Here is a 24,699-nt window from a genome sequence, read left to right as displayed (position 1 = left end):
GGGAGACATAAATTAAAAGTGCAAGAAAAATTTCACTCCGTACCTCATAAATTTATGGGCATATTTAACCATCCAATAGAAATTTCGTGCCATTCTTCATAAATTTATTCAATGGGGGTGATTCTTACATTTTTCCTTTTTTTTTTAAATCTTGCGGCGCATTTTGACGCTTTAATGCAAAATGCTCAAAACTCTTAAAATGCATCTATACCAACGTGGCATGGAGATTCATTTATAATTTTTTTCATTACTATGAAAATATTTTTCATTAACTAATTATTTCAAACAATATAAATAATTAATTTTAGGAAAATGCTTTCCAAACTATTCATTTTTTGCAAAACAAACGAAATCTAAAATGGGATACAAGATAAAAAAAATTCCATACATAATTTTTCCGACGCTGTCTTGACCAATTTTTTACTAGGCTTGAGTATCTTATCTAGGAGTCGAAATTTATCAGGTTCTACTAAATAAATGGCCTCGCAAAGCCTATAAATCTTTTCTTGTTTTCACAAGCTGGTCACGATAATTTTCAGGCAAAGGCAAAATGCATTCGACTGTGTCCTCTTCATCTTCATCGAGGGAAGGTCTCATCTTCATGTGGTTCCCTACTTTGATAAATACCACGAGCTATATGACCTTTGACCTCTTGGAATGCTGAAAAAAGGAACAAGTCCAATGTCTCGTGTTTTTTTTTTAATCCAACATGTATGATACGCAAGTTGAACAAAAAGATTTCATATTAGATAAATCACGAGTCTCCTTAATTGCTCTTATGAGAAAGAGCTGTGCAGTGAGCAGATACTGCGAGCATCAGAATCATTCCCAATTTCTTTAGGTTTATATAATTATGAACATCTTCCACCGCCCTTCGCCTCACTTGCAGTGCCAGCTTCATGGCCCCGTCCATAAACCGATCCCTGAGCTCCCTTCCTAACTTGGTGAGCTGATTCATGGAGTCCCCAATTCTTTGGAGGTAAAAATTTAAAGAGAAAAAATTGCTAAGAATGGAACTCGCGTTAGGTCAAGTATGGTTTAATGTCGGAATTGGGTTGCTAAAATTGTATAACATGAAAATAGATTAATATGTATTAAATAAGTCAAATTAAATCGGATTATTTTCAATCTAACCTCCCTTTTTACGGGCCTAAATACATACTAAGGCCGGCACGAGTCCACGACCACGGTTGACGTGAGCTCATCCATCTGGTCTAGGGAGATCGTAACTGTTGATCTCGCGTAATCAAGCCCAGCGTAAACGAGTCGTCTTTAGTCTTAAGGTGCGAATGATAACCAATCCGTTTTTATGATTTTCTATTTTTCTGTTCCCGGGAACAGGTTTGGAATAGAAAATCTGTTTGGTAACGCAATTTCATTTTTCTATTTCTAAAATAAATTTCTACTCCAGAAATAGGTTTGGAATGGAATCCAAAAGTAAAATTTTTCTACTTTTTTGTTTACAGAACAAAAATGAGAAATAAAAACTTTTCTTATTACTTACCCTCACTACTATCCGGCCACTCACCTGCCGCTTGTTGTCGCCGCTTGTCGCCTTACGCCGCCGCTGGTCGCCTCCCACTGCCGCTGGTTGCCTCTTGCTGGCCACTAGCCACCTCTCGCCGCCGTCTCCCGCCGGCCACCTCCCGTCGCCATCTCTTGCCGCCCGTCATCTACCTTCCTCTAACGCCCAATGCTGGTCGCCTCTCGCTATTGGCTGCTGCCGCTCATTGGCCACCTCCTGCCGTCCTTTGCCGCCGTCCGCCAGCTGGCCGCCTCCCATCTTTGTCCTCCGCCACCGACTGCCTCCCATCTTTGTCCTTTGCTGCCACCCGCCTCCCACAGCCGCTCACCCGCCATCTGCAACCTCCCGTCGTCGGTCGTCGCCGGCCGCCTCCCGTTGTCGATTGCCTCCTACCGCCGTCCGTTGTTCGCCACCTCCTGCCCTTCGTCTACTTGGAAGGGAGAAATTTTGTGTCTTTATCAAACGAATTTTTATTTCAGAAACAGAAATTTTATGTTGTTATCAAATATATATTTTAGCTCAGAAAATCGTCCATATAACAAAAATAAAAAAAAATTATTTCTAATTAAAAATTAATTTTTAAAATAGAATAATTATCATTCGCGACTTTAATCATCGCCGATTTCTTTCCATGTCCGCGACTAAAAGCGAACAGAATAACATCGGGTTCCTCCTTCCATTTCGACCTTCGTGGAGAAGGTAACCGGCCCTTGATCCCTTGCTCCCGCGACTAGCGTACGCCACTCCCCCCGTACAAGTCAACCGGCGACAGTCGAAGTCAAAGTCAGAGGTCCTCCCATGGAACCCATCCGTAGGCCGACACCTGTAGTTTCCAAAATGCGACGACGAGCAGGGGATCAGGGAGCGCGCGGGAGCAAACCTCCTCCTTCGTCCTTTAGAAACTTTTGCGAGCACGCTTTGCTTCACACTTTCATTTCGCTCTCGCTAGCAGTAGCAGCGAACGCGAGCGATTCCATTGCGATCGGGACACACAGTGCTCGAAGGACTTCGACAATGGCGGCGAGGCCTTCTTCTCCGACGACGGCGTCGTGTAGCTCCTCGTATTCGTCTCAGTTGCCTTCTTCCTCCGGGTCCCCTCCACTCCCCATCATGGCCCTCCGCGAGAAGATCCTCGAGAAGATCCTCGAGAATCGCGTCACCCTCATCGTCGGCGAAACCGGATGCGGTACTCTCTCTCTCTCTCTCTGCAGATTGCTCTGCTGCATTGCACTGTGGTTGCGTTAAGTTTGAGCGGTGAACGATGAAAATAAGACGCTGAATTTGGCGCTGCGATTTCGGATGATCGGGGTCGTTTTTGGGAGACTTTATGTGAAGAAGTCCTTCATTTCTCCTACTGAGGCTTTCGAACTCGTGTGATGCAAATCGAGTGCATGCGATTCCTTTATTCTCTCGCTAGCCTCTTGGTTTGCGATCATCCAGCACGTTGCCTCCCCTTTCATCGCTAGTTCGTCGACTATGTTATTGAATTTCACGGTGTTTCGTGGTTTCGGAAACTATACTGAAGGAACCTAAGGTGTTCATGAATGATGAAGAGGTCACTTTAGCGTAGCTCTGTATTGTTTGGTCTCGTGCAGCATGTGCTGATGCTCACAAAACTGTGGCAACGTGGTCGCGTCAACGTTTTTGTTTTATTCAAGTGAAATAAATTTCGTACTCGGTTTCTTTAGTTAATCTCTGCAACAGCGCCAACGCATGAAATGTCTGTCTAAAGAATTCTTAATCTCATTTTTTGTTTTATGGACCATGTGTTTTATTCAGCTAAGCACTTCGTATTCACTGATTCCGATTGCTAAGAACTTATTGGAGAAGGAAGCCAGCTGATTGTAGATTTTGTATTCTTCATGAGTCACATCTGGAATATGGAGATTTGGCTTGATGTCAGGTGTAATTGGTTTCATTATTGTTGTTGTTGTTATCATCATTATTTTAAAGCTGAATACAGTCTTCCATTATCTAGCTTTTAAGAGGATTGAAAAAGATTATTCAGGATCCAAATAGTTTGGTTTTTCTAGTTCTATATTTGATTTTCCTTCAATTTAAAGGAAGCTTTCAATAGAAACTAAAGTCGGGCCTTCAAGATCTGTATCATTAAAAGTTTTTATTGGCTGATTGTGGATTGTAAACCGATTTAACCGTGTAATCCAATACCGGGATTATTATATTTGTGCTTGCCTGAAGTTGTAAATGTGGATTGGGAATCGAGTTTCATCAGAACCTGTGTTGTTAACTTCTCTGCATCTGATTGATGCTATGACCTGTTTTTGTTAGTCCTCCACAGTTTGCTGCTTGGGATCAATCTGATTATATATAAATATTCAGGGAAGAGCTCTCAAGTGCCTCAGTTTCTGCTAGAGAGAAACATCTATCCCATAATATGTGCACAACGTAGCGAATCTGCAGTAGTAGCCATGGCGAAAATGGTTGCAAAAGCCCATAATTGTGAGTTGGGAGGGGAAGTTGGATATCACATTGGTCATTTAAAGAATATATCATCCAGGTAGCGATGCATGCTCTCTCTCTCTCTTTCTCTCTCTCTCTCTCCCACATGTGCAGGAAAATAGTTGAAAGAAACACATGCCTCTTTTATCACCATTTCCTTAAATCGAGAATTAGATGGTCCATGATGTTTGATGTGCTGTTTATTTCTTTGGGCTTCTGGAGCTGTTGGCTGGCACTGCCGATAGTCACACATTGTTTTTATATCTACTGTCCTTTATTTCCTCCAGCAGGTTTGGATTTTTTGCCTTCTTTATTCGTCCTCCATTACTTTTGAGCTAATCTTTAGTGAACTTATTTGCAGATTGGTATTGTTTTCCACTCTACTGAACTAATAAATAATTCAGGTGGACAGTCTTTTAAGTTGAGTTGGCCCAACATGTTCTGCCACACCATTACAGAAATATGAACTCTTTTCCCATCTATATTTTATGTGTGCTGATTTTCCAAATTCTATGATCATCTTAAGTATTGAGAAAAATGTCGATGGGCATGGTGACTGCAACATCCGCACAACTGATGAACCTTTCTGTCATTACTATACCATATTAGTATGAGTAGTTACAACTTGTGAGATGTTATACGTCAAGCTTTCGCGTGTAAAGTAGTTATAGGGTCTGAATTTTTATTTAATGTGAAACACTTGAAACATTTCAAAATATACAAATATCGAAATGTACAATCCTATATAATTTGTCCACATTTTCCAAAACTTAAAATCTTTATTTTCTTTTTTGAAATTTTGGAGGAAAAGTCATACATAGAAGTAATAACATGGACCAAATAGGTCCATAATCAACCTTGCAAGTGACACAAATGTGATCTTAGATTTCATTCATCATTTTATTTTCTTCGATTCCATGTGGTAAAGTTTTTCTTATTTATATCTATGTCATTAGTGCATGTTCAGAAAGTAAAACACTGTGTCTTAAATGGTCAAACACGTAAATGCAAGAGTCACTTCCATTGATTTTTTATCTATGTATATATTGGTTGAGACATTTTTTTTTCAGTGGCTCATGCTAATTTTACATTGATTCACCAATTGGAAGTGCTTTAGGCATCTGTGTTGTATGTATTTTAAACTAAAGTCCTTATTCCTTTCTGCCCGTCTTCTTTTGCAGCTCAAAGATTGCTTTCAAAACTGCGGGAGTTTTGTTCGATGAAATACTTGAGAAGGGTCTGAATGCGCTTGATTGCAAGGCTATCATAGTAGATGAAGTGCATGAAAGATCTGTGGAGTCTGATCTCCTTCTTATCTACGTGAAGCAGTTTCTCCTAGAGAACAACAACCTCAGGTCAGGTTAATAATTTTTCCCTGTATTTGGTGTCATTCGAAGTGTACCACTTAGTCTGCACAAAATGATGGTGTCATAGAAGCAATTTCGAGTAGCTTTATCGATAATCATTGCTGGTGATACTTGGGGAGTCTGTGGTTATGATGTGGTGAAATCTTTTTTCTTTATCTTCAAGCATTTTATAATATGCATCACTTGTGAAAATGAAAATCTCAACGGGCGGTTTATCAATAACATGCTTATATCAGGTAGTGGTGCAAATAGAATGTGAATGCAGTTGATTTAATAATGAAGTGGAAAGAATCAATCACACTGGCAATATATACAGAAAACCGTATCTTTGATTTCATGTTTCATGGATAGTGGTAGCTTTGTGGCCTAAGAAACTTAGTCCCTGTTTGATAATTTACAGGGTGGTATTAATGTCTGCAATAGCCGATATTGCGAAATTCAGGGACTACTTTGGTGATATTGCTAGGAATGAAAGAGTAGAGGTGGTTGCCATTCCTAACTCCAACCAGCAAACCATTTATCAAAGAAGCGTTTTATATCTTGAGCAGGTAAAAGCTCCGTTATTAGTCCAGATAGGACTAAATTTGCAGCATTTATTTTCAAGAGTACCCGCTCAATTTTTGATCATATGGCATTCTTGTTTCACATGGAATTTCAAGGTGTGTTGGCGTAATTTTTGCTTTTAAAATAGACTTTACTTTCTGCTTTTAGTATTTAGATTTGACTTTTATTTAATACGTAACTCCTTGAATTTATGGAAGCATGTAATTATTAGCAATTCGAGTCGTTTAAAGACACGTAAATTTTTTTCCTGATTTTTTAATTTTCAAAATAATTATTTCTAATATTTGGTGGGAAAGTCATTTACATATTTTTATTTGCGGTAAAGTCATAATTAGTCTAAGAAGTCGAAACAAACAGATCCTGAACCGAACTTTGTCCTTGAAATTATCATGTAGTAAAAGAAGACCGGAATCTCCTACTGCCTTTTCACTTATTCGAGCCACCCCTGTTTTTGCACTTATCAAATGCTAGAAAAGTTAGAAGGAAGTAGTAGTTCTTGTGGAAATTCAAGAAGCAAACCAGGGCTGATTTTGCAGCTGTGGCCGTTCAAACTTTTAATTGTAACTGTTAGAGAATACTTGCAAAATTTGTTTCTACTCTTGAAATTGTGACGCGGGGGTCCATCAAGATAATGTCGAGATTTGTTGCGGATTTATTGCCCTAATGGTTGATGATTTTTTAATTAGAATGTGAATAGGAATTTACTTTTGTTTCTTTATCCGTAGTATAATCTTAGTTGATTTTATTCGTGCAAGGCACTAATTATCATTTGGTCACATTTTCCTAGTTTATTATTTTTTTTAATTTTCTTTTACCTAGTTTGGGTTTTCACGAATATGCACTTTATTTTGACGTAAAGCAGCTCATATGTGAGTGTGTTGCGCCTTGTGTGTGTTTTGCGGATTCATATATCCGTGTTTATCCCATTTCTGCTGCGTCAATTGGTATCGGAGCTGGTAAAATCGCTAGTGAGCGGAGCCATGTCTGGTAACGATGGCAATGGAAGCAACCGTCCCACTGACGAAGATCAGGGGGCGCAGGCCTTGTGGACGGCTACTCGTCGTCTCAAGGCACCTCAACGGCCATGGAGCAGAATCTTCAATTAACTCTGGACACGTTAGTGGAGCGGCTCGGTCCGGGGGAAACCCTGGAAAGGCTGACAAATTAGCGCCGCGGACGAATAATCCTCGCGGCCAGCTGCTCAAAGGAGTCTGGTGGTTCGGAACAATCGATATGACTGGCCTACCTAGAATAATTCGGATTGGGATGAGCTGGGAGATGATTTGGGAAGTCAGTACGGAGATCAAGGCTTCAGCTGAGACGGGGATGTGGACTGTGTTGAAGCCTATGGCTGGTATCACCACGGCGGGCGATGCGGGAGAGGTCATTGACACTGCAGAAAAACCCATAGCTAATTAGAGAATTGCTGAACTAGTCTAACCATGTGCAAGGGGCTTGTTTTAAGCCATTTAGTGCTCGTTCAAGTAAACACATGATCAGGCCGAGATGGATTGTGGTATCCAAGGGGCTGCTCCATGTATACTGGAATATCAAGATGTCCATAAAGGAAGGCATTTTTGACCTCGAGTAGTTGCTGAATGGGCCAATTATGAATGGCTGCAACATTAAGAATGATTCGACGGGTTTCGGGCTTGACGAACTGCATTGAAGGTTTCTAAAAAATCAACACCCTCTTCTTGATGAACCTCCTTGGTGTCTGGTCGACCTTTGAGATGATCCAAAGTTCCACCGGCACCAAGTTTGGTTTTGAAGACCCACATGCAACAAAACAAAGTTCATGTTTTGTTGTTGAGGAACAACATACCAAGTATTATTTGTGGGGAAAAGTGTCTGAAAAGTATCCTTTGCATTGGTGTTTATTTAGTCACAAACCTTTTTTTGGTGTCAATTGAGTCCTAAACCTTTTGTCTTTGTGTCAATTTAGCCATTCTAATTAATTTTGACCGGATATTGTTGATGTGGACACTGGCCGGCATACGTGGCATTGCCGGCACTAGCATAGACAATTTTAAATAATATTTTAATAATTTTTCGATTTTTTAATAATTGTTTCTATTTTTTTTTCTTTTTTTTTCCTTTCTTCTACCTTTGGACGGTGACTGGACACCAGCCATCGGCCATGGTCGGCCGCTTGGCCTTGCTTGGGTGAGTCTACCGTCACTTGGACAAGGCCGCTGTCGCCCGCCACAGGTAAAGCTTGGCCGACCCTTGCCTGGGTGAGGGCGTTCCCCGGCGGGGGCTCCCCTTGCCATATCTGGCGAGGTCGCTGTGGCCTGGGCGAGCCAGATCTGGCGAGGGGAGCCGTTGCCGCCGAGGAACGCCCTCTCCCATGCAAGGCCCTGCGAGGGTCAGCTTTGCCCAGGCTAGATCTGGCGAGATCGGCCCTCGCCCAGGCCACGGTGGCCTTGCTGGGCATCGCCCATGCCCAGGCGAGGCCGCTGTGGTCTGGGCGAGGGCTGGCCTCGCCCGTGGCGGGTGACGGCGGCCTCGCCCGGGTGAGCAAGCAGCATCCGGGTGAAAGCAGAGTGGCTAGTTGTTAGTCACCTCCACTATCAAGTAAGGTTTGGTTGGGACCGAGTTGTGGAGAAGTGGACACAAATCTTGCCTCCCGAAGTGTTGAACAACTACTATAATGGGCTGGCGATGAAAACTTCGATTTGCTCCACAAAGCTAGCTCCTGGCCTGCCTCGTCATCAATTTTAAATGGAAAAAGAAATTTAGGGAAGGGAGTGATGCCTCTTGACCTCAAATGAAAGATGGGAGGCTAGCTTTGTGAGGTCAAGAGGAGAGGAGCTAGAAGCCTGGCCAGCCCACCCGCGGTGGCCGGCCATCGCCTGTGGCTAGTGGCCGGTCACCGGCCAAAGGTAGAAGAAAGGGGTAAAAAAAGAAAAAAAGAAGAAAAAAATAAAAAAAAAATATTAAAATATTATTAAAAATTATCCACGTCAATGCCGGTAGTGTTACGTAGGTTGGCCAGCGTCCATGTCAGCAATATTTAGTTAAAATTAGCCGAAAGTATTGAATTGACACAAAAACAAAAGGTATAAGATTCAATTTACACTAAATAAAGTTTGACTTTTCGTACACTTTTTCCATTATTTGTGGCAAGAGCATATATTTCATCAACCACTGCCTAGATACCACTGTCTAGATACTGCTCATTCTTCTTCTTTGATACCTACATGAAAAAGTGATTTCATACCACTGTCTAGATACTACTCATTCTTCTTCTTTGATACCTACATGAAAAAGTGATTTCATCTCTTATTTTGTACCCTAATAAAATTGGGTCCTTTCTTGTTTGGTGACGCGTCAAACTTCCAATTGATTTTCTTGTTCTTTTTCAACTCTTTAGAACATTGTTGTTTGAAATGATCAGGATTTCCACAATTAGAACAGCTATAAAATTGCTCAACTATTGGTTTGATAAACTGTTTTCTGTAATGGTTTTTTAGACATATAAGCAGGAGGTCTTTCTTTCAATCTTTCTTTAACCTTTCGAAAAGGATATTGATTTTCCTTTTCTTTTTCATATCTAAAACCAGATTTATTGTGATAAGGAATTTAATTAGTAAAATCTTTCAAGAGTTTTTGATTCGAGAGAAAATAATTTTCTTGCAAATTTTGAAGTTTCTTCTTTTATGGCACTTTCCTTCTGAGAAAGTTCTTGTTCATTCTTAATAGTGGCCAGTTCTTTTTGCAGACGTTCAAGTTCTTGCTTTTGCGAAATATCTTGTTCTGTTAATTTTGAAACTTCTTTCTTCACTATATAAATATTTTTTGAAGCTTTTCTATGCTCATCATAAATTTCTTTTAAAAATTCTTTCATTTCATCATAAATGAGTTTAGGTGACATTACCTCTTCTTCATCAATTTGAGCGTCAGCCAATATACATAAATTTTTTTGCGCTGCGTCTTCATCACTCAATTCATACTCCGTGTCACTCCAGGGTTGTGCCTTTAATGCTCTATTCTTTTTTCAAACTTACCTTTTTTTATCTTCGAGTAAAGAGCAATCTGACTAGAAATGACCAGGTTTCCTAAACTCAAAAGAGTTGATTTCCTTACCTTTGCTGTGGTCCTTGTCCTTGGAGAATTTTCTTTCTTCAGTCGACTTTATTGGCATTTTGCCCTTGAAATTTCTCCCTTTTCTCATGAGGCTTTTGAGTCTTCTTGTTAATGGAGCCATGTCTTCGTCTTCGAATGACGTTGAATCACCTACATCAACAGTATCGGCTTTAAAAGTAATGGACTTCTTACCTTTAAGGTTGTTCTCATCATTTTGTAGCTTGACTTCACAGGACATTAGTGTTCCTATTAGCTCATCCATTGATAAGGGCTGAATTGTCGACGTTTCACGAATTGATGTCTTCACATGACTCTACTCTTTTAGAAGAGCTCTCAGAAGTTTGTTCACATTTTCCTGCATTTGTTTACGCTTTTCCTTGATTGGTGAGACCATCGATGATTTCTATGTCTCATGTACATTTGTCGCTATATCATCTGGCCTCATCTTGAACGTCTCGTAATTTCTAAGAAGGATGATCTTCTTTGTCTCTTATTTGGTCAGTTCCTTCAAATGTACCTTGGAGTGTATCCCGGATTTCTTTTGCTGTGGTACAAGAGGAGACATGATTAAATCCAGTTGGAGATAATGCACAATATAAGACATGAAGTACTTTAGTATTTAAAGGTCTTCTAGTTAATTCTTCAAGAGTGACAGCAGGTTGAGGTGGCTGCGGAGGAGGATTAGCTTGATTATCTCCAGCAGCTGCTACTAGTGGAATAGGTACAGGTGCTCTCACGACTTGAGGAGCGAATGAACAATTTTCTATGATCTTCCAAATTCTGAAGTCCGTTGACAGGATATATACTCACATGCTCTGTTTCCAATAATCATAGTCAGTTCCATCAAAGTAAGGTGGTCTTGTAGTAGATTGACCTTCAACAATACTATTGCCAATAATTTTAGCTATAATTCAGGATCTTTATGCTTAGAAATGAAAGCAATTTAGATAACAAGTAACGTGGCTCTGGTACCAATTGTTGAGGCTAACAAAGCAACTTAGGGGATGAATAGGTTGATTTAAAACTTTAATAAGTTTTTGCTGAATATTTTAAGTTTAACTTTTATAGATATGGGAACTGTTTGATAATATCAAATGCAAATGCTTCTATCACATGAATTTAAAGGAATAATGGGGTAGAAGCTTTTGCAGACAGATTTTGTAGTGGTTCAATTTATATTAAGCCTACGTCCATTCTACCATATAGCAGCCATTAACAAGGCCGGGATCCATTAGTAACCTTAAGAGACATTACAATATAGCAATTGCTGCTTTTACTTGAAACCGATAGAACCACTATCAAATAAAAAAGCACTACTATTATCCTTGTACACTTCTCTATTAAGAGATTACAAGCAACAAGAACTCTAAATAGAGAGAATCACAAATAAGCAGCACCCCAATTGCAAACAGAGAGAGAACAAGATGATATCAGAGTTACAACTTTCTCAATTTTTTTGCCAACCTTTCAGCTTGATTTTAATCTCTAACGTGGAACTCGAGTCTCTAATTTAGACGTTGGAGAGTCTTGAAGAAAGTCAAAGAGCCGTAGGGGTTGGGAGACACCATCGCTAGAAGTCTGACAGCTCGTACGGTCTGATTTTCCTGGCAAAAGTGAGGTTTCTCTAAATAATCTGTTGTCTCTGTCAACAATCCGTTTCTCTTGCTGCTTGAACAAAACAAGCAAAAACTGTTTGGGAAAATACCACAAAAAATTCTAAACTATATTATTTGTGACAAATTTATCCTGAATTTTTTTTGTGACACTAAAAATCTCAAATTATATCACTTGTGAAAAATTTACCATGAACTTTTTTTTGTGACACGAAAAACCCCAAACTATGCCACTTGTGACACATTTACCCCACAATCTTTGGCTCATGAGCATTTTCGTCTTTTTCCTTTTTCTATTTTTTTCCTTTTTTTTTTCTTTTCTTCTCCGACGAGGGCAGCCCTCGCCTGGGCGGGCGAGGGCGAGGACGAGGGCAGCTTGCCCGACGCCGGCGAGGGTTGCCCTCACCCGACTCTGGCGAAGTCGCTCGACGCCGGATTTGCCAAGGGTGACCCTTGCCCCACACCGGCGAGGGTCGCCTTCGCTCGACGCCGGTGAGGGTCGCCCTCACCAAATTTGGCGTCAAGCGACCAACTCAGGCGAGGGCAACCCTCGTCGGTGTCGAGCGAGGGCTGCCCTCGTCGGATTTGGCTAGGGCGACCCTCGCTCGACGCTGGATCTGGTGAGGGCGACCCTCGCCTGGATGGGTGAGGGCTACCCTTGTTGGAGAAGAAAAGAAAAATAAAAAGGAAAAAAACAGAAAAATGAAAAATACGAAAATGCCCATGGATCAAAGTATTGTAGGGTAAATGTTTCACAAGTGACATAATTTGGGGTTTTTTGTGTCACAAAAAAAATTCAGGATAAATTTGTCACAAGTGACAATTTGGATTTTTTGTATCACAAAAAACAGTTTAGGGTAAATTTATCACAAGTGGTATAGTTTGGGGTTTTTCGTGTCACAAAAAAAATTCAGGGTAAATTTATCACAAATGACATAATTTGGATTTTTTTGTATAACAAAAAAAGTTGAGGGTAAATTTATCACAAATGGCATAGTTTGGGGTTTTTAGTGCTATTTTCCCAAACTGTTTTGGTATAACCATAAAGATATGCACTTTTTACATCTATTTGATTTAACCGATGTTGTTTAAGCCCATGTCTACTCTCCCAGATTACAGATCATCACATCTATTTGATTTAACCGATATTGTTTAAGCCCATGTCTACTCTCCCAGATTACAGTTCATCAACTGACTGTAATCTACTAATAATCTTGTGAGTAATTACAACGTAGCACGAGCTCCTTCTACCCGAAGCTGATAAATTTCATTATCAAAACAAGCACTGCTCTCACACTTGTACACACGCTCGTAACATAGTAAGAATATGACTATGTCAGTGTTTGTAGCTTTGTCAATTTTCTGTCATCAATCCCTCGGCGTGCGTTGATCTTCTTATGTAGTTTCAATCTTCGGACTAGCCGTTGGACAATATTCAAGATTCAATTTGCCTGGAGATGATGGACACAATCACTGAAGATCTGATTGCGTATGCAATCAAATATCCTTAGTAATAGTGAGGTTTCTCCAAATAGAATTAGCCATGCTTGATAATAATCCATTCCACCAAATGGATAACAATCAATTAGATTAGCTTCAATTATTCCTTCCAGAATTGGGTCTTCTTATTTAGATCACGTAATCATATGATTAATGCATTCATCATAGTCGATATACAGAGCTACTTATATTAACAATCAATGACATATTTAATTGAGGAGACAAATGAGGCCCAGAAAAATTTGAACTCAAGACCTCATACTTTGATACCGTGTGAGATTTTGTGGGATCATTGTCAACTGTTCTAAAGGCTTAAATTGTTAGATGAAGGCGTAGTTTAATATTTAATTATTTTAATAATAAGAAATAGATGGTTTTGTCAATTTTAAAATATCATAGAGGTTTTCCCAACACATTCCGTTATGGTGTATGGGGACATTTGACTTGAGGTTCAATCCTGCTTTTGATTAAAATGATCATGTAAACTAAGGCTAGAAAATTCAGATTTCCTCTTCAATGGATATGACGAACAATATCGTGAATACTGACAGAAATAAAATTATTCCTTCTCAAATATTGCAAAATTTGACTATCTGGGTGTCCCAATCTTTGATGCCAAACTTGCTCATTTGCTGATTTTTGCCTAAAAATGCTGAATTCTGTGGATCTCTGACAGCATACAAATCAGCGATGATTACTGCCCGATATCCAGAGTTGATGTGTTTTTGAGTCCTCGATACAAAAACTAGATCCATTAAACTCAAAATAACAAGGATATTCCTGCCTGAGTTGAGAAACAGAGAGAAGACTCTCCTTTATTCGGGTAACCACCAAAATGTTTCGATGTGCAAGAGTGCTAGATGCATTTCCAATAAGACCAGCACCAATATGAATAATTGGAAGTGATACGCCACTGGCCACCATTACACTATCAAGGCCATGATGAGGTAGCAAGTTTGTAAGTTTACCCGGTTTATCTGTGTTATGAACATCAGCACTTGTGTCTGGATGCCTTCATCATCATGCGGGTCAGAATTATGCAATGCAGTTAGGCTGTGGGCAATGCTATTGCTTTGATAACTGTTGTCAAATCGATGCCAACACTTAAGTGTGATGGCCTTTCTTTTTCCAAATTTGACAAGAAGGCAAAGATGCCGTAAGAGGGTTTGAGTTTGAGCGAGCAGACTGGGAAGCTGTTGTGGGTCTTCCCTGATTTGATTGCGAGAAACCACGACCTCTTGAATTAAAGCTAAATGAGCCGCCACGACCTTTATTGCTGCCTCCTCGATTCCCACCGGGGTTACGCTGAGAAACAAACGCCATTGAGGTGTTTGACGCTGCAGTCATGCTTCTTTTGTTAGGTAATTCATAGCTTTGAAATTGTTGGATAACTTCTGCATATGATGGAAGGACGGGTCGAAGCATGGTGGTCTTGAAAAAATTCGTAATTGTCACCAAGGCCTTCCAGCAACCAGAAAACTTTATTTGCGTCCGAAACAAGTAGACCAATAGTAGCATTTACTTGATTATAGATGCCCTTGAATTCTAAGATAGACAGCTAAGGGTTGAGTCCCTCTTTGAATATGTTGCAAATGTGCAAGGAGGTCGAATTCCCGGACGACAGAGCTCTCAGTATACTGTTCTGTTAGAGCGTTCCATACCTGTGTGGCTGTTTTAAGCCCCACTGCAAGTCCAAGAGCTTCTTCCCTACCTGTGGTACCGATAGAGCTCACGGTACCAATGACCCAAGATTTGATGAGTCAGATCTGTCCCAACCCATGATTTGTAATCAGGATTTGCAATCAGCTTCCCATTTTCTCGATCAAGTGTTGGTGGAGAAGTGGCTGTTTCGCCAGTGAGAAACCCTTGAATATCTTTACTTTCAACTAATTTAGCTTTGAAGTGACAAATTTAGCCGCTTTGAGATTCGAGGGAAATGAATATTTGGGAGCAGCAGCCATTGTTGCAGCATGTAGGGAAGGGGTCTGGCTGCCTTGCATAAACGTTTGATTGTGACACTCACATAAATAATTTTCATTGTCGCTAGGCAAAAATCGCCTCTTTAACAGCGTTTGCATCTTTGACCATGTTGTAACTAGGGTCTTGCCTTCTAACTGACGTTCCTCCTCCAGTTTTTCCCACCAAAAGTAAGCTCTGCCCTTGAATTTATACCTCACAAGTTTCACCCTCTGATTCTCGGGAATCTCCATGTTTTCGAAAAATCGATCCACCTCATCCAGCCAATTTGTGAAGTCTTTGATATGAGGCAGGAATTTCCACCTCTTGAATTCCTCCTCCCACCAATGGCCACGGTCATCGCCACCACAATCCCGTTGATCAACACCATAATCGCAACCACAACCCCACTGCTCATCCATGTCGTTATAACTACTGATCCACACATTCAATCTAGGGCTAAACCGAAGCCAAATTAGGAACATTTCGATAACAACCGCGCATGGCAGATTTGATGCTGGGTTGTTTTTATTTTGATTTGATTCTAGAATCTAAGTTGTTTAACTTGTTTTTCAGATTTTGTTTGTTAAAATAATCATAAGAAACAATACGATCTCTAATTTGATCTTTCTATGGAGGAAAAATTATGAAAGTAACCTCTGATTCAGCAAAAATTAGGGGTATTTGGTTCCAGTGTAGGTAGATTTTGGAGCAGGAACCTAGAATCTATTCTATCATGGTCGGTTTCTAGATGTTGGAACCGGTTCCTTTAGAAACCGGCCGGTTCCACAGTCGACTTGAGAATCAAGCCTATTTTAAAATGAGTCGGTCCAGGCCGGTTCCCCAATTTTTTTTTAACCGGGAATCTACCTGGTCCGTGTAAACCGGTCATGTAAGGCCAGTTCGATTCGGTTCTCAAGTTGAACCGGTCCGGTGCCTGCCCATTGCAAAAACACTAATATGATGCCTAAGAATTTGAGCTAGAATGACAAAATGGAGATTTGCGTTTGGATCATCTCCATTTATATGATTCGATAAAATTATTTTTATTACCTCTGCTACACATTAGAATATCTCTAGCAAAAATGCATGCTGTAATGATAACACCCACAGCAAACAATAAAGCTACATCCTTATGTAAACATATGAAAACAGATACAATTAGACCTTCATTTGCGCATCCGCTTGTGGGAAGAACTAGAGTACTTTAAACCTATTTCGTTCATGCACAACTTAATAGATGATTCAGGGCTTCAAAGTGCACCATAGCCCAAGGCAACTCGTAACAAAGTAAGGCCTGCATATCCATTTGCCCCCTAGCTTGACAAGTGGCGTATCTTATCTCAGTATACGTTCAATACGTCCTGACATCATACTACAGGTGCATTTTCCTAAATATGTCTTCCACATTAAGGCTGTCCTTTTTATGACTATGGCGTATAAAGTTCCCTGTTAGTGCTTTTCCTGCTTATGTCCAGATGTAGTACTCCTGTGTCAATATATGTGTCTAGTCATATTCAATCCAATACCAGGCCCCTATTCCCTCAACCCCGTAAAACCCAAAACGATTATACAATAATGGGGAAAACTTTTTTGACAGTGGAGCAGAGTTCGTTCAGAAGATGAAATCCTCGTGTTTGTAAAAAAATGTGGGAAAAGAGAATGCAGAATCATGGTACTTTTTTTTTTCTTGCTATGGCATAATTTTTTGTTTTTGGTCAGATGCGATGGCATAATTGATAACGTGAGTGACACTGAATCTTTAAGATCAACATTTTACACAAGAAAAAGCCATCGATATAGCATGATATTCCGGACAGTTGTTTTTTCTCTTTTCTATAGAAAGGTTAATTACTATGTTCCTCATGAAGAGATGAGTATCGTCGGGGTTTTTTCAAATATAGCTTGTAAGTCATACTGTTATTTATTAAATTTTGCTGAACAGGTAACCAAATTGCTTGGAATTAGTTCAGAGTCATTGTCAGTGAAATATTGCAATGGGGAAAGCCCTTCAACAGCTGATGCAGATATTGAACCTGAAGTCCACAGACTCATTCATGATTTGGTAATGCATATACATGAAAATGAGCCAGACATTGAAAAGAGCATATTAATTTTTCTGCCAACATACCGCTCAAAGGTGCAGCAATGGCGTCTTTTGAAGTCCTTAGGTTCATTGTTCAAAGTCATTTTGCGTGACAGTATAGACACAGAAGAAGCTTTGTTGTATATGAAGATGTGGAAGTCCCAACGTAAGGTGAGATGTGCTTTCGGGAAGCTCAAATAAGCTTCTCATGTTTCGGCATTGGAGTTCTCTTAATTTGCGTGTTAGCTTCTTGCATGATCAGAATATCGGTAACTAAATCGAGATTAATGTGCTCCATCTAAAGGCATGATATCATTTAGTCTCTCATTTTTTTTTGGGTTAAAATGTTGTTTAGTTTGTAGAAGTATTTGGGGAAGCAATAAAACATGAAGATTGCGTTCTTCTGAAAAGCTATCACAATGGAAAACTGTATCAATAGATTTTACATGAAAAACCTTGCTTGTGTTGACTTCTGAATCTTCGGCAGCATTTATGTCAATAAACTGATGCAGAAAGGGAAGCCAAGGATCTTGCTTACCCTATTGATATCATTGCATAGGTGCAGATCTTTTGGGCATATTTCTCCATGTGCTTCTCCTCAAGTTGCGTTCTTCAAGAAGGCTATGGATTAGTTTGCCTCTGCTTTTGTTAGGAACGGTTATGAAATTATGTGTACTTATCAATGGGAAATTAGTTTGAGACCATTATAGTATTTGCTGTGGAACTGTACCTTTTCTTATGCCATTATTAGTGTTGAAGCGCGGGTGATTGTGGGAGGTTATCAACGATAAAAAGAAAAAAAAATCGAGAGGAATTGGGTGATTATTTAAAGGGGTGGATATGATAGTGGAGACATGTACGAAATGGGTGGTTACCTGATGAAATGAACGTAGTTAGAGTAAGGGTGATATTGGAATGTCAAAAAGTGAGACAAGTAGAACTTTTCCCCTAATGATATGGATTTATGATTAAGTTGGATCTCTTTTCATTAGCCAGTTAGAGAAACATATCACATATTCGAGTTCCTTCTGATTTGAAAATTCTTTTTAACCAGATAATATTAGCTGCCGAGTCATCAGTGACAATGCCGAAAGTAGCTTTCATTATTGATTCGTGTCGATCATTACAAGTTTACTGGGACGGTACTAGGAAATGTGAATTCTCGGGGCTCAAGTGGGTATCCAAACTTCAGGTATCATATATAGCTCAGCAACTTAGTCTTAGTTTCTGTGTTATGTTCATGAGATTCAAAGTTCCATGCAGGCTGAGCGACGAAGAGGAAGAACTGGTCGGACCTGTGATGGAGAGATTTATAGATTGGTAACTCAATCGTTTTTCAGTGATCTAGAGGATTACAAGTGTCCAACTATGCTGAGATTATCACTGCAACTGCAAATACTTTTAATCTGTTGTGCTGAACTAGAGGCCATTAATGATCCCAGAGGTATGTTCCTTCTGTCTATAAAACGATAAGTGTGCTGTTGAAATGTCCTCTCTTCCTGTTTCACCTTTGTCATCTACAAACTTGCCCAGATGCATCAATCTTCTCTTAGAACTGGAAGTGCAAAATAGGACTCCAACCTATGCGTAAAAAATCATGCAAAAGGATGGGAAATAAACAAATGTAGGGACGAGGGCAAAATCAAAACTGGGAAGTCCTTTTCTTTCCTCCCTCTTTTAGCATAGCCTTACCTTTAGGGCCTCCCTTCCACCGCCACTGAAATCCAAAACTGATGACCTCCGTTTTATCCCAGTGGACTTGCCCATACAGCATCTGTTCCCATTGTGTGTGGTGTTTTTAAGATCAATGAGTACATTGGTCGGGACATTCTGCCTCGCAAAATTTTTCTTGTTCGATCAACTCCCTCCATATTGGAACCCTATGCAGCTAACAAGAAGTGACGAGGAAGCGAATCTCTTCAACAAGGTGGAAATTCTTGAGCTCGAGGAATACCGTGAGACATCCCAATTTCAATATTCACCAAGCATCAAGGAATTTAACTGTCCTTTGTCACCCTTCAATTGACTAATCAAGAAATAGATACCTTATACACTTTCATGTAAATATAATTTGTGAAGAAACTATGGAAGTCTTGAAATGAATGGAAAAGCATGCTGTTTTAAAGCTATTCAGAAGATACTGAAAGGGGGATCTTCAGTGCTGATCTAAATTAAGAAGTATTGTCTTTGGATCTTTTTCTTTTTGTGCTTAGCTAGGACTACTGGAAAAACTTCACGCAGAAATTATTCTGAAGCCATATTACTTACACATCCCCGCTGCGTTTACCACTATTTGATTGCGCAAAAATTGACATTGGATGATTTTTTAAAAGGGAACTCACATCTATTCCAGAACTCTAAGATAAATTGGCACACATTTCCATGATGATGTTTTTAGCATTCCCTGATATTTTGCATTCATATATTCAGTTTTATTTGATTAATAGAAATGCTAATCCTTGAAAAATAATGTTAGTGTTGTTGCAGAAGGCTTTAGACCCCCCTGATCCTGATGTTGTTCAGGATGCATTAGATTTGCTAGTTCATATGGGTGCACTCCAGACATCTCATAGAGGGAGGCTTGAGTCAACATTCTATGGACGTCTGCTTGCCAGTTTATCTCTGTCTTTTGAGGCATCTCTGCTCGTAATTAAGTTTGGGGAGGTTGGATTGCTGCATGAGGGCATTCTTCTTGGTGTATTGATGGATAAGCAATCTCTACCCATCATCCATGTTTTTGGGGAGGATGATTCGGTACTTCTTATCAAGCTAATGCCAATTTTTTTTTTAAATCCATCAACAGGTGAAAGACATTACTCTCATTGGCTATTCCCCTTTTCTTTCCAGTTCACAAAGTACCTTGACAACTACTTTAGCAGAGATACTAACAAACCCCCAATCGGTCCTCTAAAGGAGGTGATCTTGATGGCGAACTTGTGTGCCTTTAAGTTTTGGCAGCGCATTTTCAAGGTATTCTCATGATTTATTCTTGAAGATCTTTAAGATATTCATTCTCATTTGTATGTTGTGTTCTTCTGAAGGACAAGTATCGCACTAAGCATTTGAATCAAGTTCTACAATTTGATGACATGAAAGCTACAAAGAAGATGGTGCTGGAGACTGAAGAAGAATGGTGCTTCTTGCATAATCTTAGTCGGTCGTCACTCAATCATGTCGCTGAAACATGTACAGTTGCAACTTTGTCCTTTGAGTTCTTTCCTGTCATCTCTCTTCCCCTTTTCTTTCTTCAATTGGTTGGACTTTTAATTTTGAATTTTCTTTTCCTCAGATGAAGATGTCCTGAGTTCATTGCATCGATTTCGGCCCAACTTCCTTGGTACATCTGAAGGTTTTCCTTCTTATTACTATCCTTGTGACTTCCAACACAAATGCCTCCTTGAGTGTCGGCCAAATGAAGATGAAGATGAAGATGAAGATGCAGCTGGCCTAGATGACGAAGAACTTAATTCATCTGCCGACATCAGGGAATGTGTTGCCATGCCATTTGTTGCCCCAAATGACTTCCAAACAAAAAATGTGGCTGACAAATTGACAGCTGTTGTCAAAGAGGTACTTTATCATACTTTACGTGCCCTTTTGCCAATACTTATTGAATTAAGTTTCCTTTGTCTGTAATGTTTTTATAGATAAAAGCTCATTACTATGGATTGGCACCCAGTGATCAGCCCAAGAGTTCTTCCCAGAGTCGTTTTTCTGTCAACAAAGGGGGTAAATTATGTAGACATTTTCTAAAAGGATCTTGCAGCAGGGGCAGTAATTGCTCGTTTTCTCAATCATTCCAAGCAAAAAAGCCTATGTGCAAATTCTTCGTCACTTTACAGGTTTATACTTCACTCTGACTTTTATTTTCACCGTATATAATATGCATGCACGTGTTATCAGTATATAAATTTCCTTTCTCAGAGTTTGTACCCACTTACCAAGTTAATGTTTGGTTAATTGTCATGCATTATCGTGAATGTGATTGAAGAATTCTTTTACTGCTAGATTGAAGCAAATAAAGCAGTAAATACCATTGACAAGTTCGTGGCATGCTTTATATCTTATAGTTAACTTTGTAAATTGCCTACTACTGCAATTCACAAGACTCTGTTCACAGAATGCATATGACACATACTTGAGATTCGTCCCCTTTTTTAAAGGAATGGTCGTGTTGATCCATAGGGCGATGGAACCCCTCCATATATAATTGTAAATTGATCTGCTCGTGCTTAGTTGTCAGCATATCAGATTCCACTGCTTTGTTGTTCATGCTCAGTGGTACATGCTTCACTAAGTTTCTTCGTATCTAGTTATGTATTTTATTTAATCAAACTTAGACCACCACGAACACCTTCTCCAGCTCCTGATGTTCTTGAATTTTTTGAGAGAATTTATTCTTTTTCTCAAGAATTTCAAATCTTATGATTCTGTCATCTGGAGGCCTCATATTGAAAGTTTCCTTGGAACATGCGCCCAGCACTGCTTGGCACCTGCTCTAGTTTTTTGGGATTGCTTCGATTCTTCTTAGATGCTTGGCAAGCACTCAAAAGTTGGTGCCGTTAGAACCTTCAATGGTGTTCATTCTTCAGCAGCTTCTGGAGAAGTTGCTCTGATCTGGAGAGTTCATATTAATTACTTTATATTTGAAGGTCTATAGCACTTTTAGAACACGCTCTGTTATGCTCATTTTGAAGCCACAGCTATAACACAACTACAGGCTACAGCACTAAAGGTTATAGCAGAAGTTACTGCAAAGCTAAACAAACCTTGATAGGGAACTTATAAAAAGAATTCTGTTGATGCTTCATGGATGTTGAAAAGGTCATAGAAGCAAATAAACTTCTGGATTTTGCATATATAGTCCTCCCAAGAGATCAGAGACTTCTGAGCTTAAATTGGCCGCTCCTTGTCCCAAGCAAGAGTTCCAAAGGCCGGTATTGGGATTGCTTGCATATTGTCCTCCTAAAAGATTAGGGGCTTTTGAGCTTAGACAGGTCGCTCCTTGTCTGAAGCAAGAGTTTCAAAAAGCTGGTATTGGGATTGCTCATGTGTACGTGAACCTGTAGCTGATTATGTCCAAGTCATGCCACGCTCTCCTCATATGCTCTTAAGTCTTGTTTTTATATCTGCTGCTACTTTATTCCCACATGCTAAGTGAAAGTAATTCATTAATTGATTGTGTAATTGGACTTGCAGGGTTGTCGGAACGGTGATTCATGTTTCTTCTCTCATGATCTGGGCACATCATTTTCATCAGTCACTAAACTAAGTTCATGCATCCCAGAAAATGGTGATGCTGACCCGGCACTACTTATTCGGTTATTTCCTTTTGCTGATGATGGGAATATTCTTATCTTGGATGACACCACCTTCCATTTTACCTCCAACATTGCCCGGAGTTATGATCCTTTTAGAATGGTTGCCACCACACGTCTTCTGGAATCCTCCATATGTGACCCGTCATTGACTGATGTCAAGATTATGTGGGGATTCCATCACCCATACCAAACCATCATAGGGAAATCTGCGGAGAGTCAAGTTCTGTGGAAGTCAGTGAAATGCGTCCTGTGGTTTCCTGATTTTGAAGTTTGCGGACATAAAAAAAATTTTGAGGGACAGAGAAGTTTCATGAAGAATTTCTTCGAGTATCTGGCAATTCGGCTACTTGCTGACTCTTTATGTGAAGTGCCGGTTGTTCTTACCATGAATAACCTTAGGTTTTCAAAACTGCAGGTAATTGCTATATCTGAAAGATGGTAACAATTTTTCCTCATTGCTGCATTTGCTTGCTCATGGGATCTTGAAAGGAATAAGTGATCGACTGATCAGGCTTGGTAGAGAGCTCACAATTTCCATTCATGGCCAATAAACTAGATTTTTTTGTTTGTTCTCGAGTGTATCTTTGCTAATCGGTAGTTACAATGATGAATCTTTCAGCTCGGTATTGAGTAGCATCTTTAAACTCTTTTGCTAAATTTCATAATAATGTGTCCAAGACATCTTTTTATAGATATCCGTTGTTAGCCCCCAGTGTTGTTTTGACACCTTTGTGATTATTGTTCCAGGTGGAGAAGCTGGGAAGGAGCAGCTTCTTCTTTCTCACCGAGTCATTTCCTTTTGCCGAGCAGAGCTTTGGGGAATTGTCGGATGTTATGCCCACCAAGAAACTGATGGAGGTATCCAAGCCCATCTCGTATGTTTTTCGCATGTACCCTCCTCCCACAGATGTCAAGCCCGATGATTTCCAAGCTGCGATTCGAAAGTGTCTGCACGATGTTCAGTAACTTTCAGTGGCGTATGGGATCAAAAGGTCATTAATTGGTGGTCGTATGAAGTTCCGAGGATTCCTCCTTTTGTGAGGTTCTTCAGCGAATGCGCTTAGGTATCGCCGTGTTACGTTGGACAGATGACAGGATGTTTATTGTCTTGTATGTAGATGAATCCTTACCAAAAAAAAACTATCGACAGTCCTCGCCCGTTGCGACATTGCCTCTTTGCAAAGTGTGTAGGTTGATATGCAAAGTGTGTTGGTTGATTTAAAATACTCGAGTAATACAGACACGTTGAGGTCTTCTGGGCCATTGGAAGCTCTTCTTCAATCTAGTCCTTTGAGTTTGACCCACTTTCGACCTTGGCAAAAATAAACCCAACGCTTAGGAGAGTCTTGTTTAAGATGTTTGATATTGAAGCTGCCATGGACAATCTAAATGTGGAGTGAATTGAGAGAAAAAAGTAGCATGTTCGCAACGTTAATGCCTTGGATGGCTGTTTTCTAATTCAGAATATAGCTGTCTTTGAGTTTAACCAAACCAAAGGGTTCAAAGGGAGTCGCAACGACCAAATAAATATTTCATTTCAATTTGGTTTGACGGGACGCTTCTTTCCTTTTATGGAAGTAGACGGCCTAAAAATTACACATCCCTCCAAAAAAAATTGTATAATTCTAACTAGGGGTGAGCCAAAAAAAGGTTTAAATCCGTGGTTGGAGTAATTTCTTGAGAAAAACCAGTTCACAAATCGAACAAAACCATTTTTTGTGGTCAGATTTGGTTTCAATTTTTTCGAAACCAAACCAAACTGCAAAAACACACTATGCGACCTGCTAATTTTTTGATTATATTTATCATTTATACATGGAAATAGTCTCTTTTTTTAAATGTGAAGTAGCTTAGATTTTCATTTTGTATGTCATGAGCGTAGAGTTTGGTTTTTATGAAATTACAAATAATTAAAGAGAAGAAGAAAATAAAAGAAGAAAAACGATATCAAACCAAATCGTAAATAATAGTTGGTTTGGTTTGACTCCAACTAGTCTACAATTGGTTTCGTTTGGTCTCATTCTATTCGAACTGTATTTACGAGGTTCGATTCGGTTTGACGACAAAACCGAACCAAATAGCATTGTGCTCACCCCTAATTCCGACATTTTCATTTTTAGGTCGATTGTATTTGTTGTAATTGTAAGTGTTAATTGTGGATTAATGGCTTATTAGTACTCGTGTAACCGTTATGTCCTAATAGTTGCAATTATTGTGG

At 39.7% G+C, this 24,699-nt stretch overlaps 1 protein-coding gene across 5 annotated transcripts in view; it reads left to right on the top strand.

Annotated features, from left to right (window-relative positions):
* Positions 1-23,576, top strand: part of LOC115694261 (DExH-box ATP-dependent RNA helicase DExH8-like) — a 59,202-nt gene extending 35,626 nt beyond the window's left edge. The window contains exons 4-14 of one of the 5 annotated variants that reach the window (XM_056314390.1): positions 5,753-5,900; positions 17,020-17,331; positions 18,215-18,352; positions 18,424-18,604; positions 19,637-19,914; positions 20,008-20,130; positions 20,202-20,346; positions 20,450-20,730; positions 20,808-21,002; positions 22,360-22,896; positions 23,229-23,569. In XM_056314390.1, coding sequence (XP_056170365.1) covers positions 5,753-5,900; positions 17,020-17,331; positions 18,215-18,352; positions 18,424-18,604; positions 19,637-19,914; positions 20,008-20,130; positions 20,202-20,346; positions 20,450-20,730; positions 20,808-21,002; positions 22,360-22,896; positions 23,229-23,447 — 2,557 coding nt within the window. In that variant the 3' untranslated portion in view covers positions 23,448-23,569. Of the gene's footprint in view, positions 1-5,752; positions 5,901-17,019; positions 17,332-18,214; positions 18,353-18,423; positions 18,605-19,636; positions 19,915-20,007; positions 20,131-20,201; positions 20,347-20,449; positions 20,731-20,807; positions 21,003-22,359; positions 22,897-23,228 lie in introns of all 5 variants that reach the window. The other 4 variants (XM_056314388.1, XM_056314393.1, XM_056314389.1 and 1 more) reach the window with 4 other exon arrangements.
* Positions 23,577-24,699: the final 1,123 nt, after the last annotated feature.

The sequence above is a fragment of the Syzygium oleosum genome, unplaced genomic scaffold (genome assembly GCF_021117445.2).
Source record: "Syzygium oleosum isolate NSW1041296 unplaced genomic scaffold, Sole_v2.1 Sole_v2.09, whole genome shotgun sequence".
Lineage (NCBI taxonomy): Eukaryota > Viridiplantae > Streptophyta > Magnoliopsida > Myrtales > Myrtaceae > Syzygium > Syzygium oleosum.
This window is presented reverse-complemented; position numbering and strand designations above follow the sequence as displayed.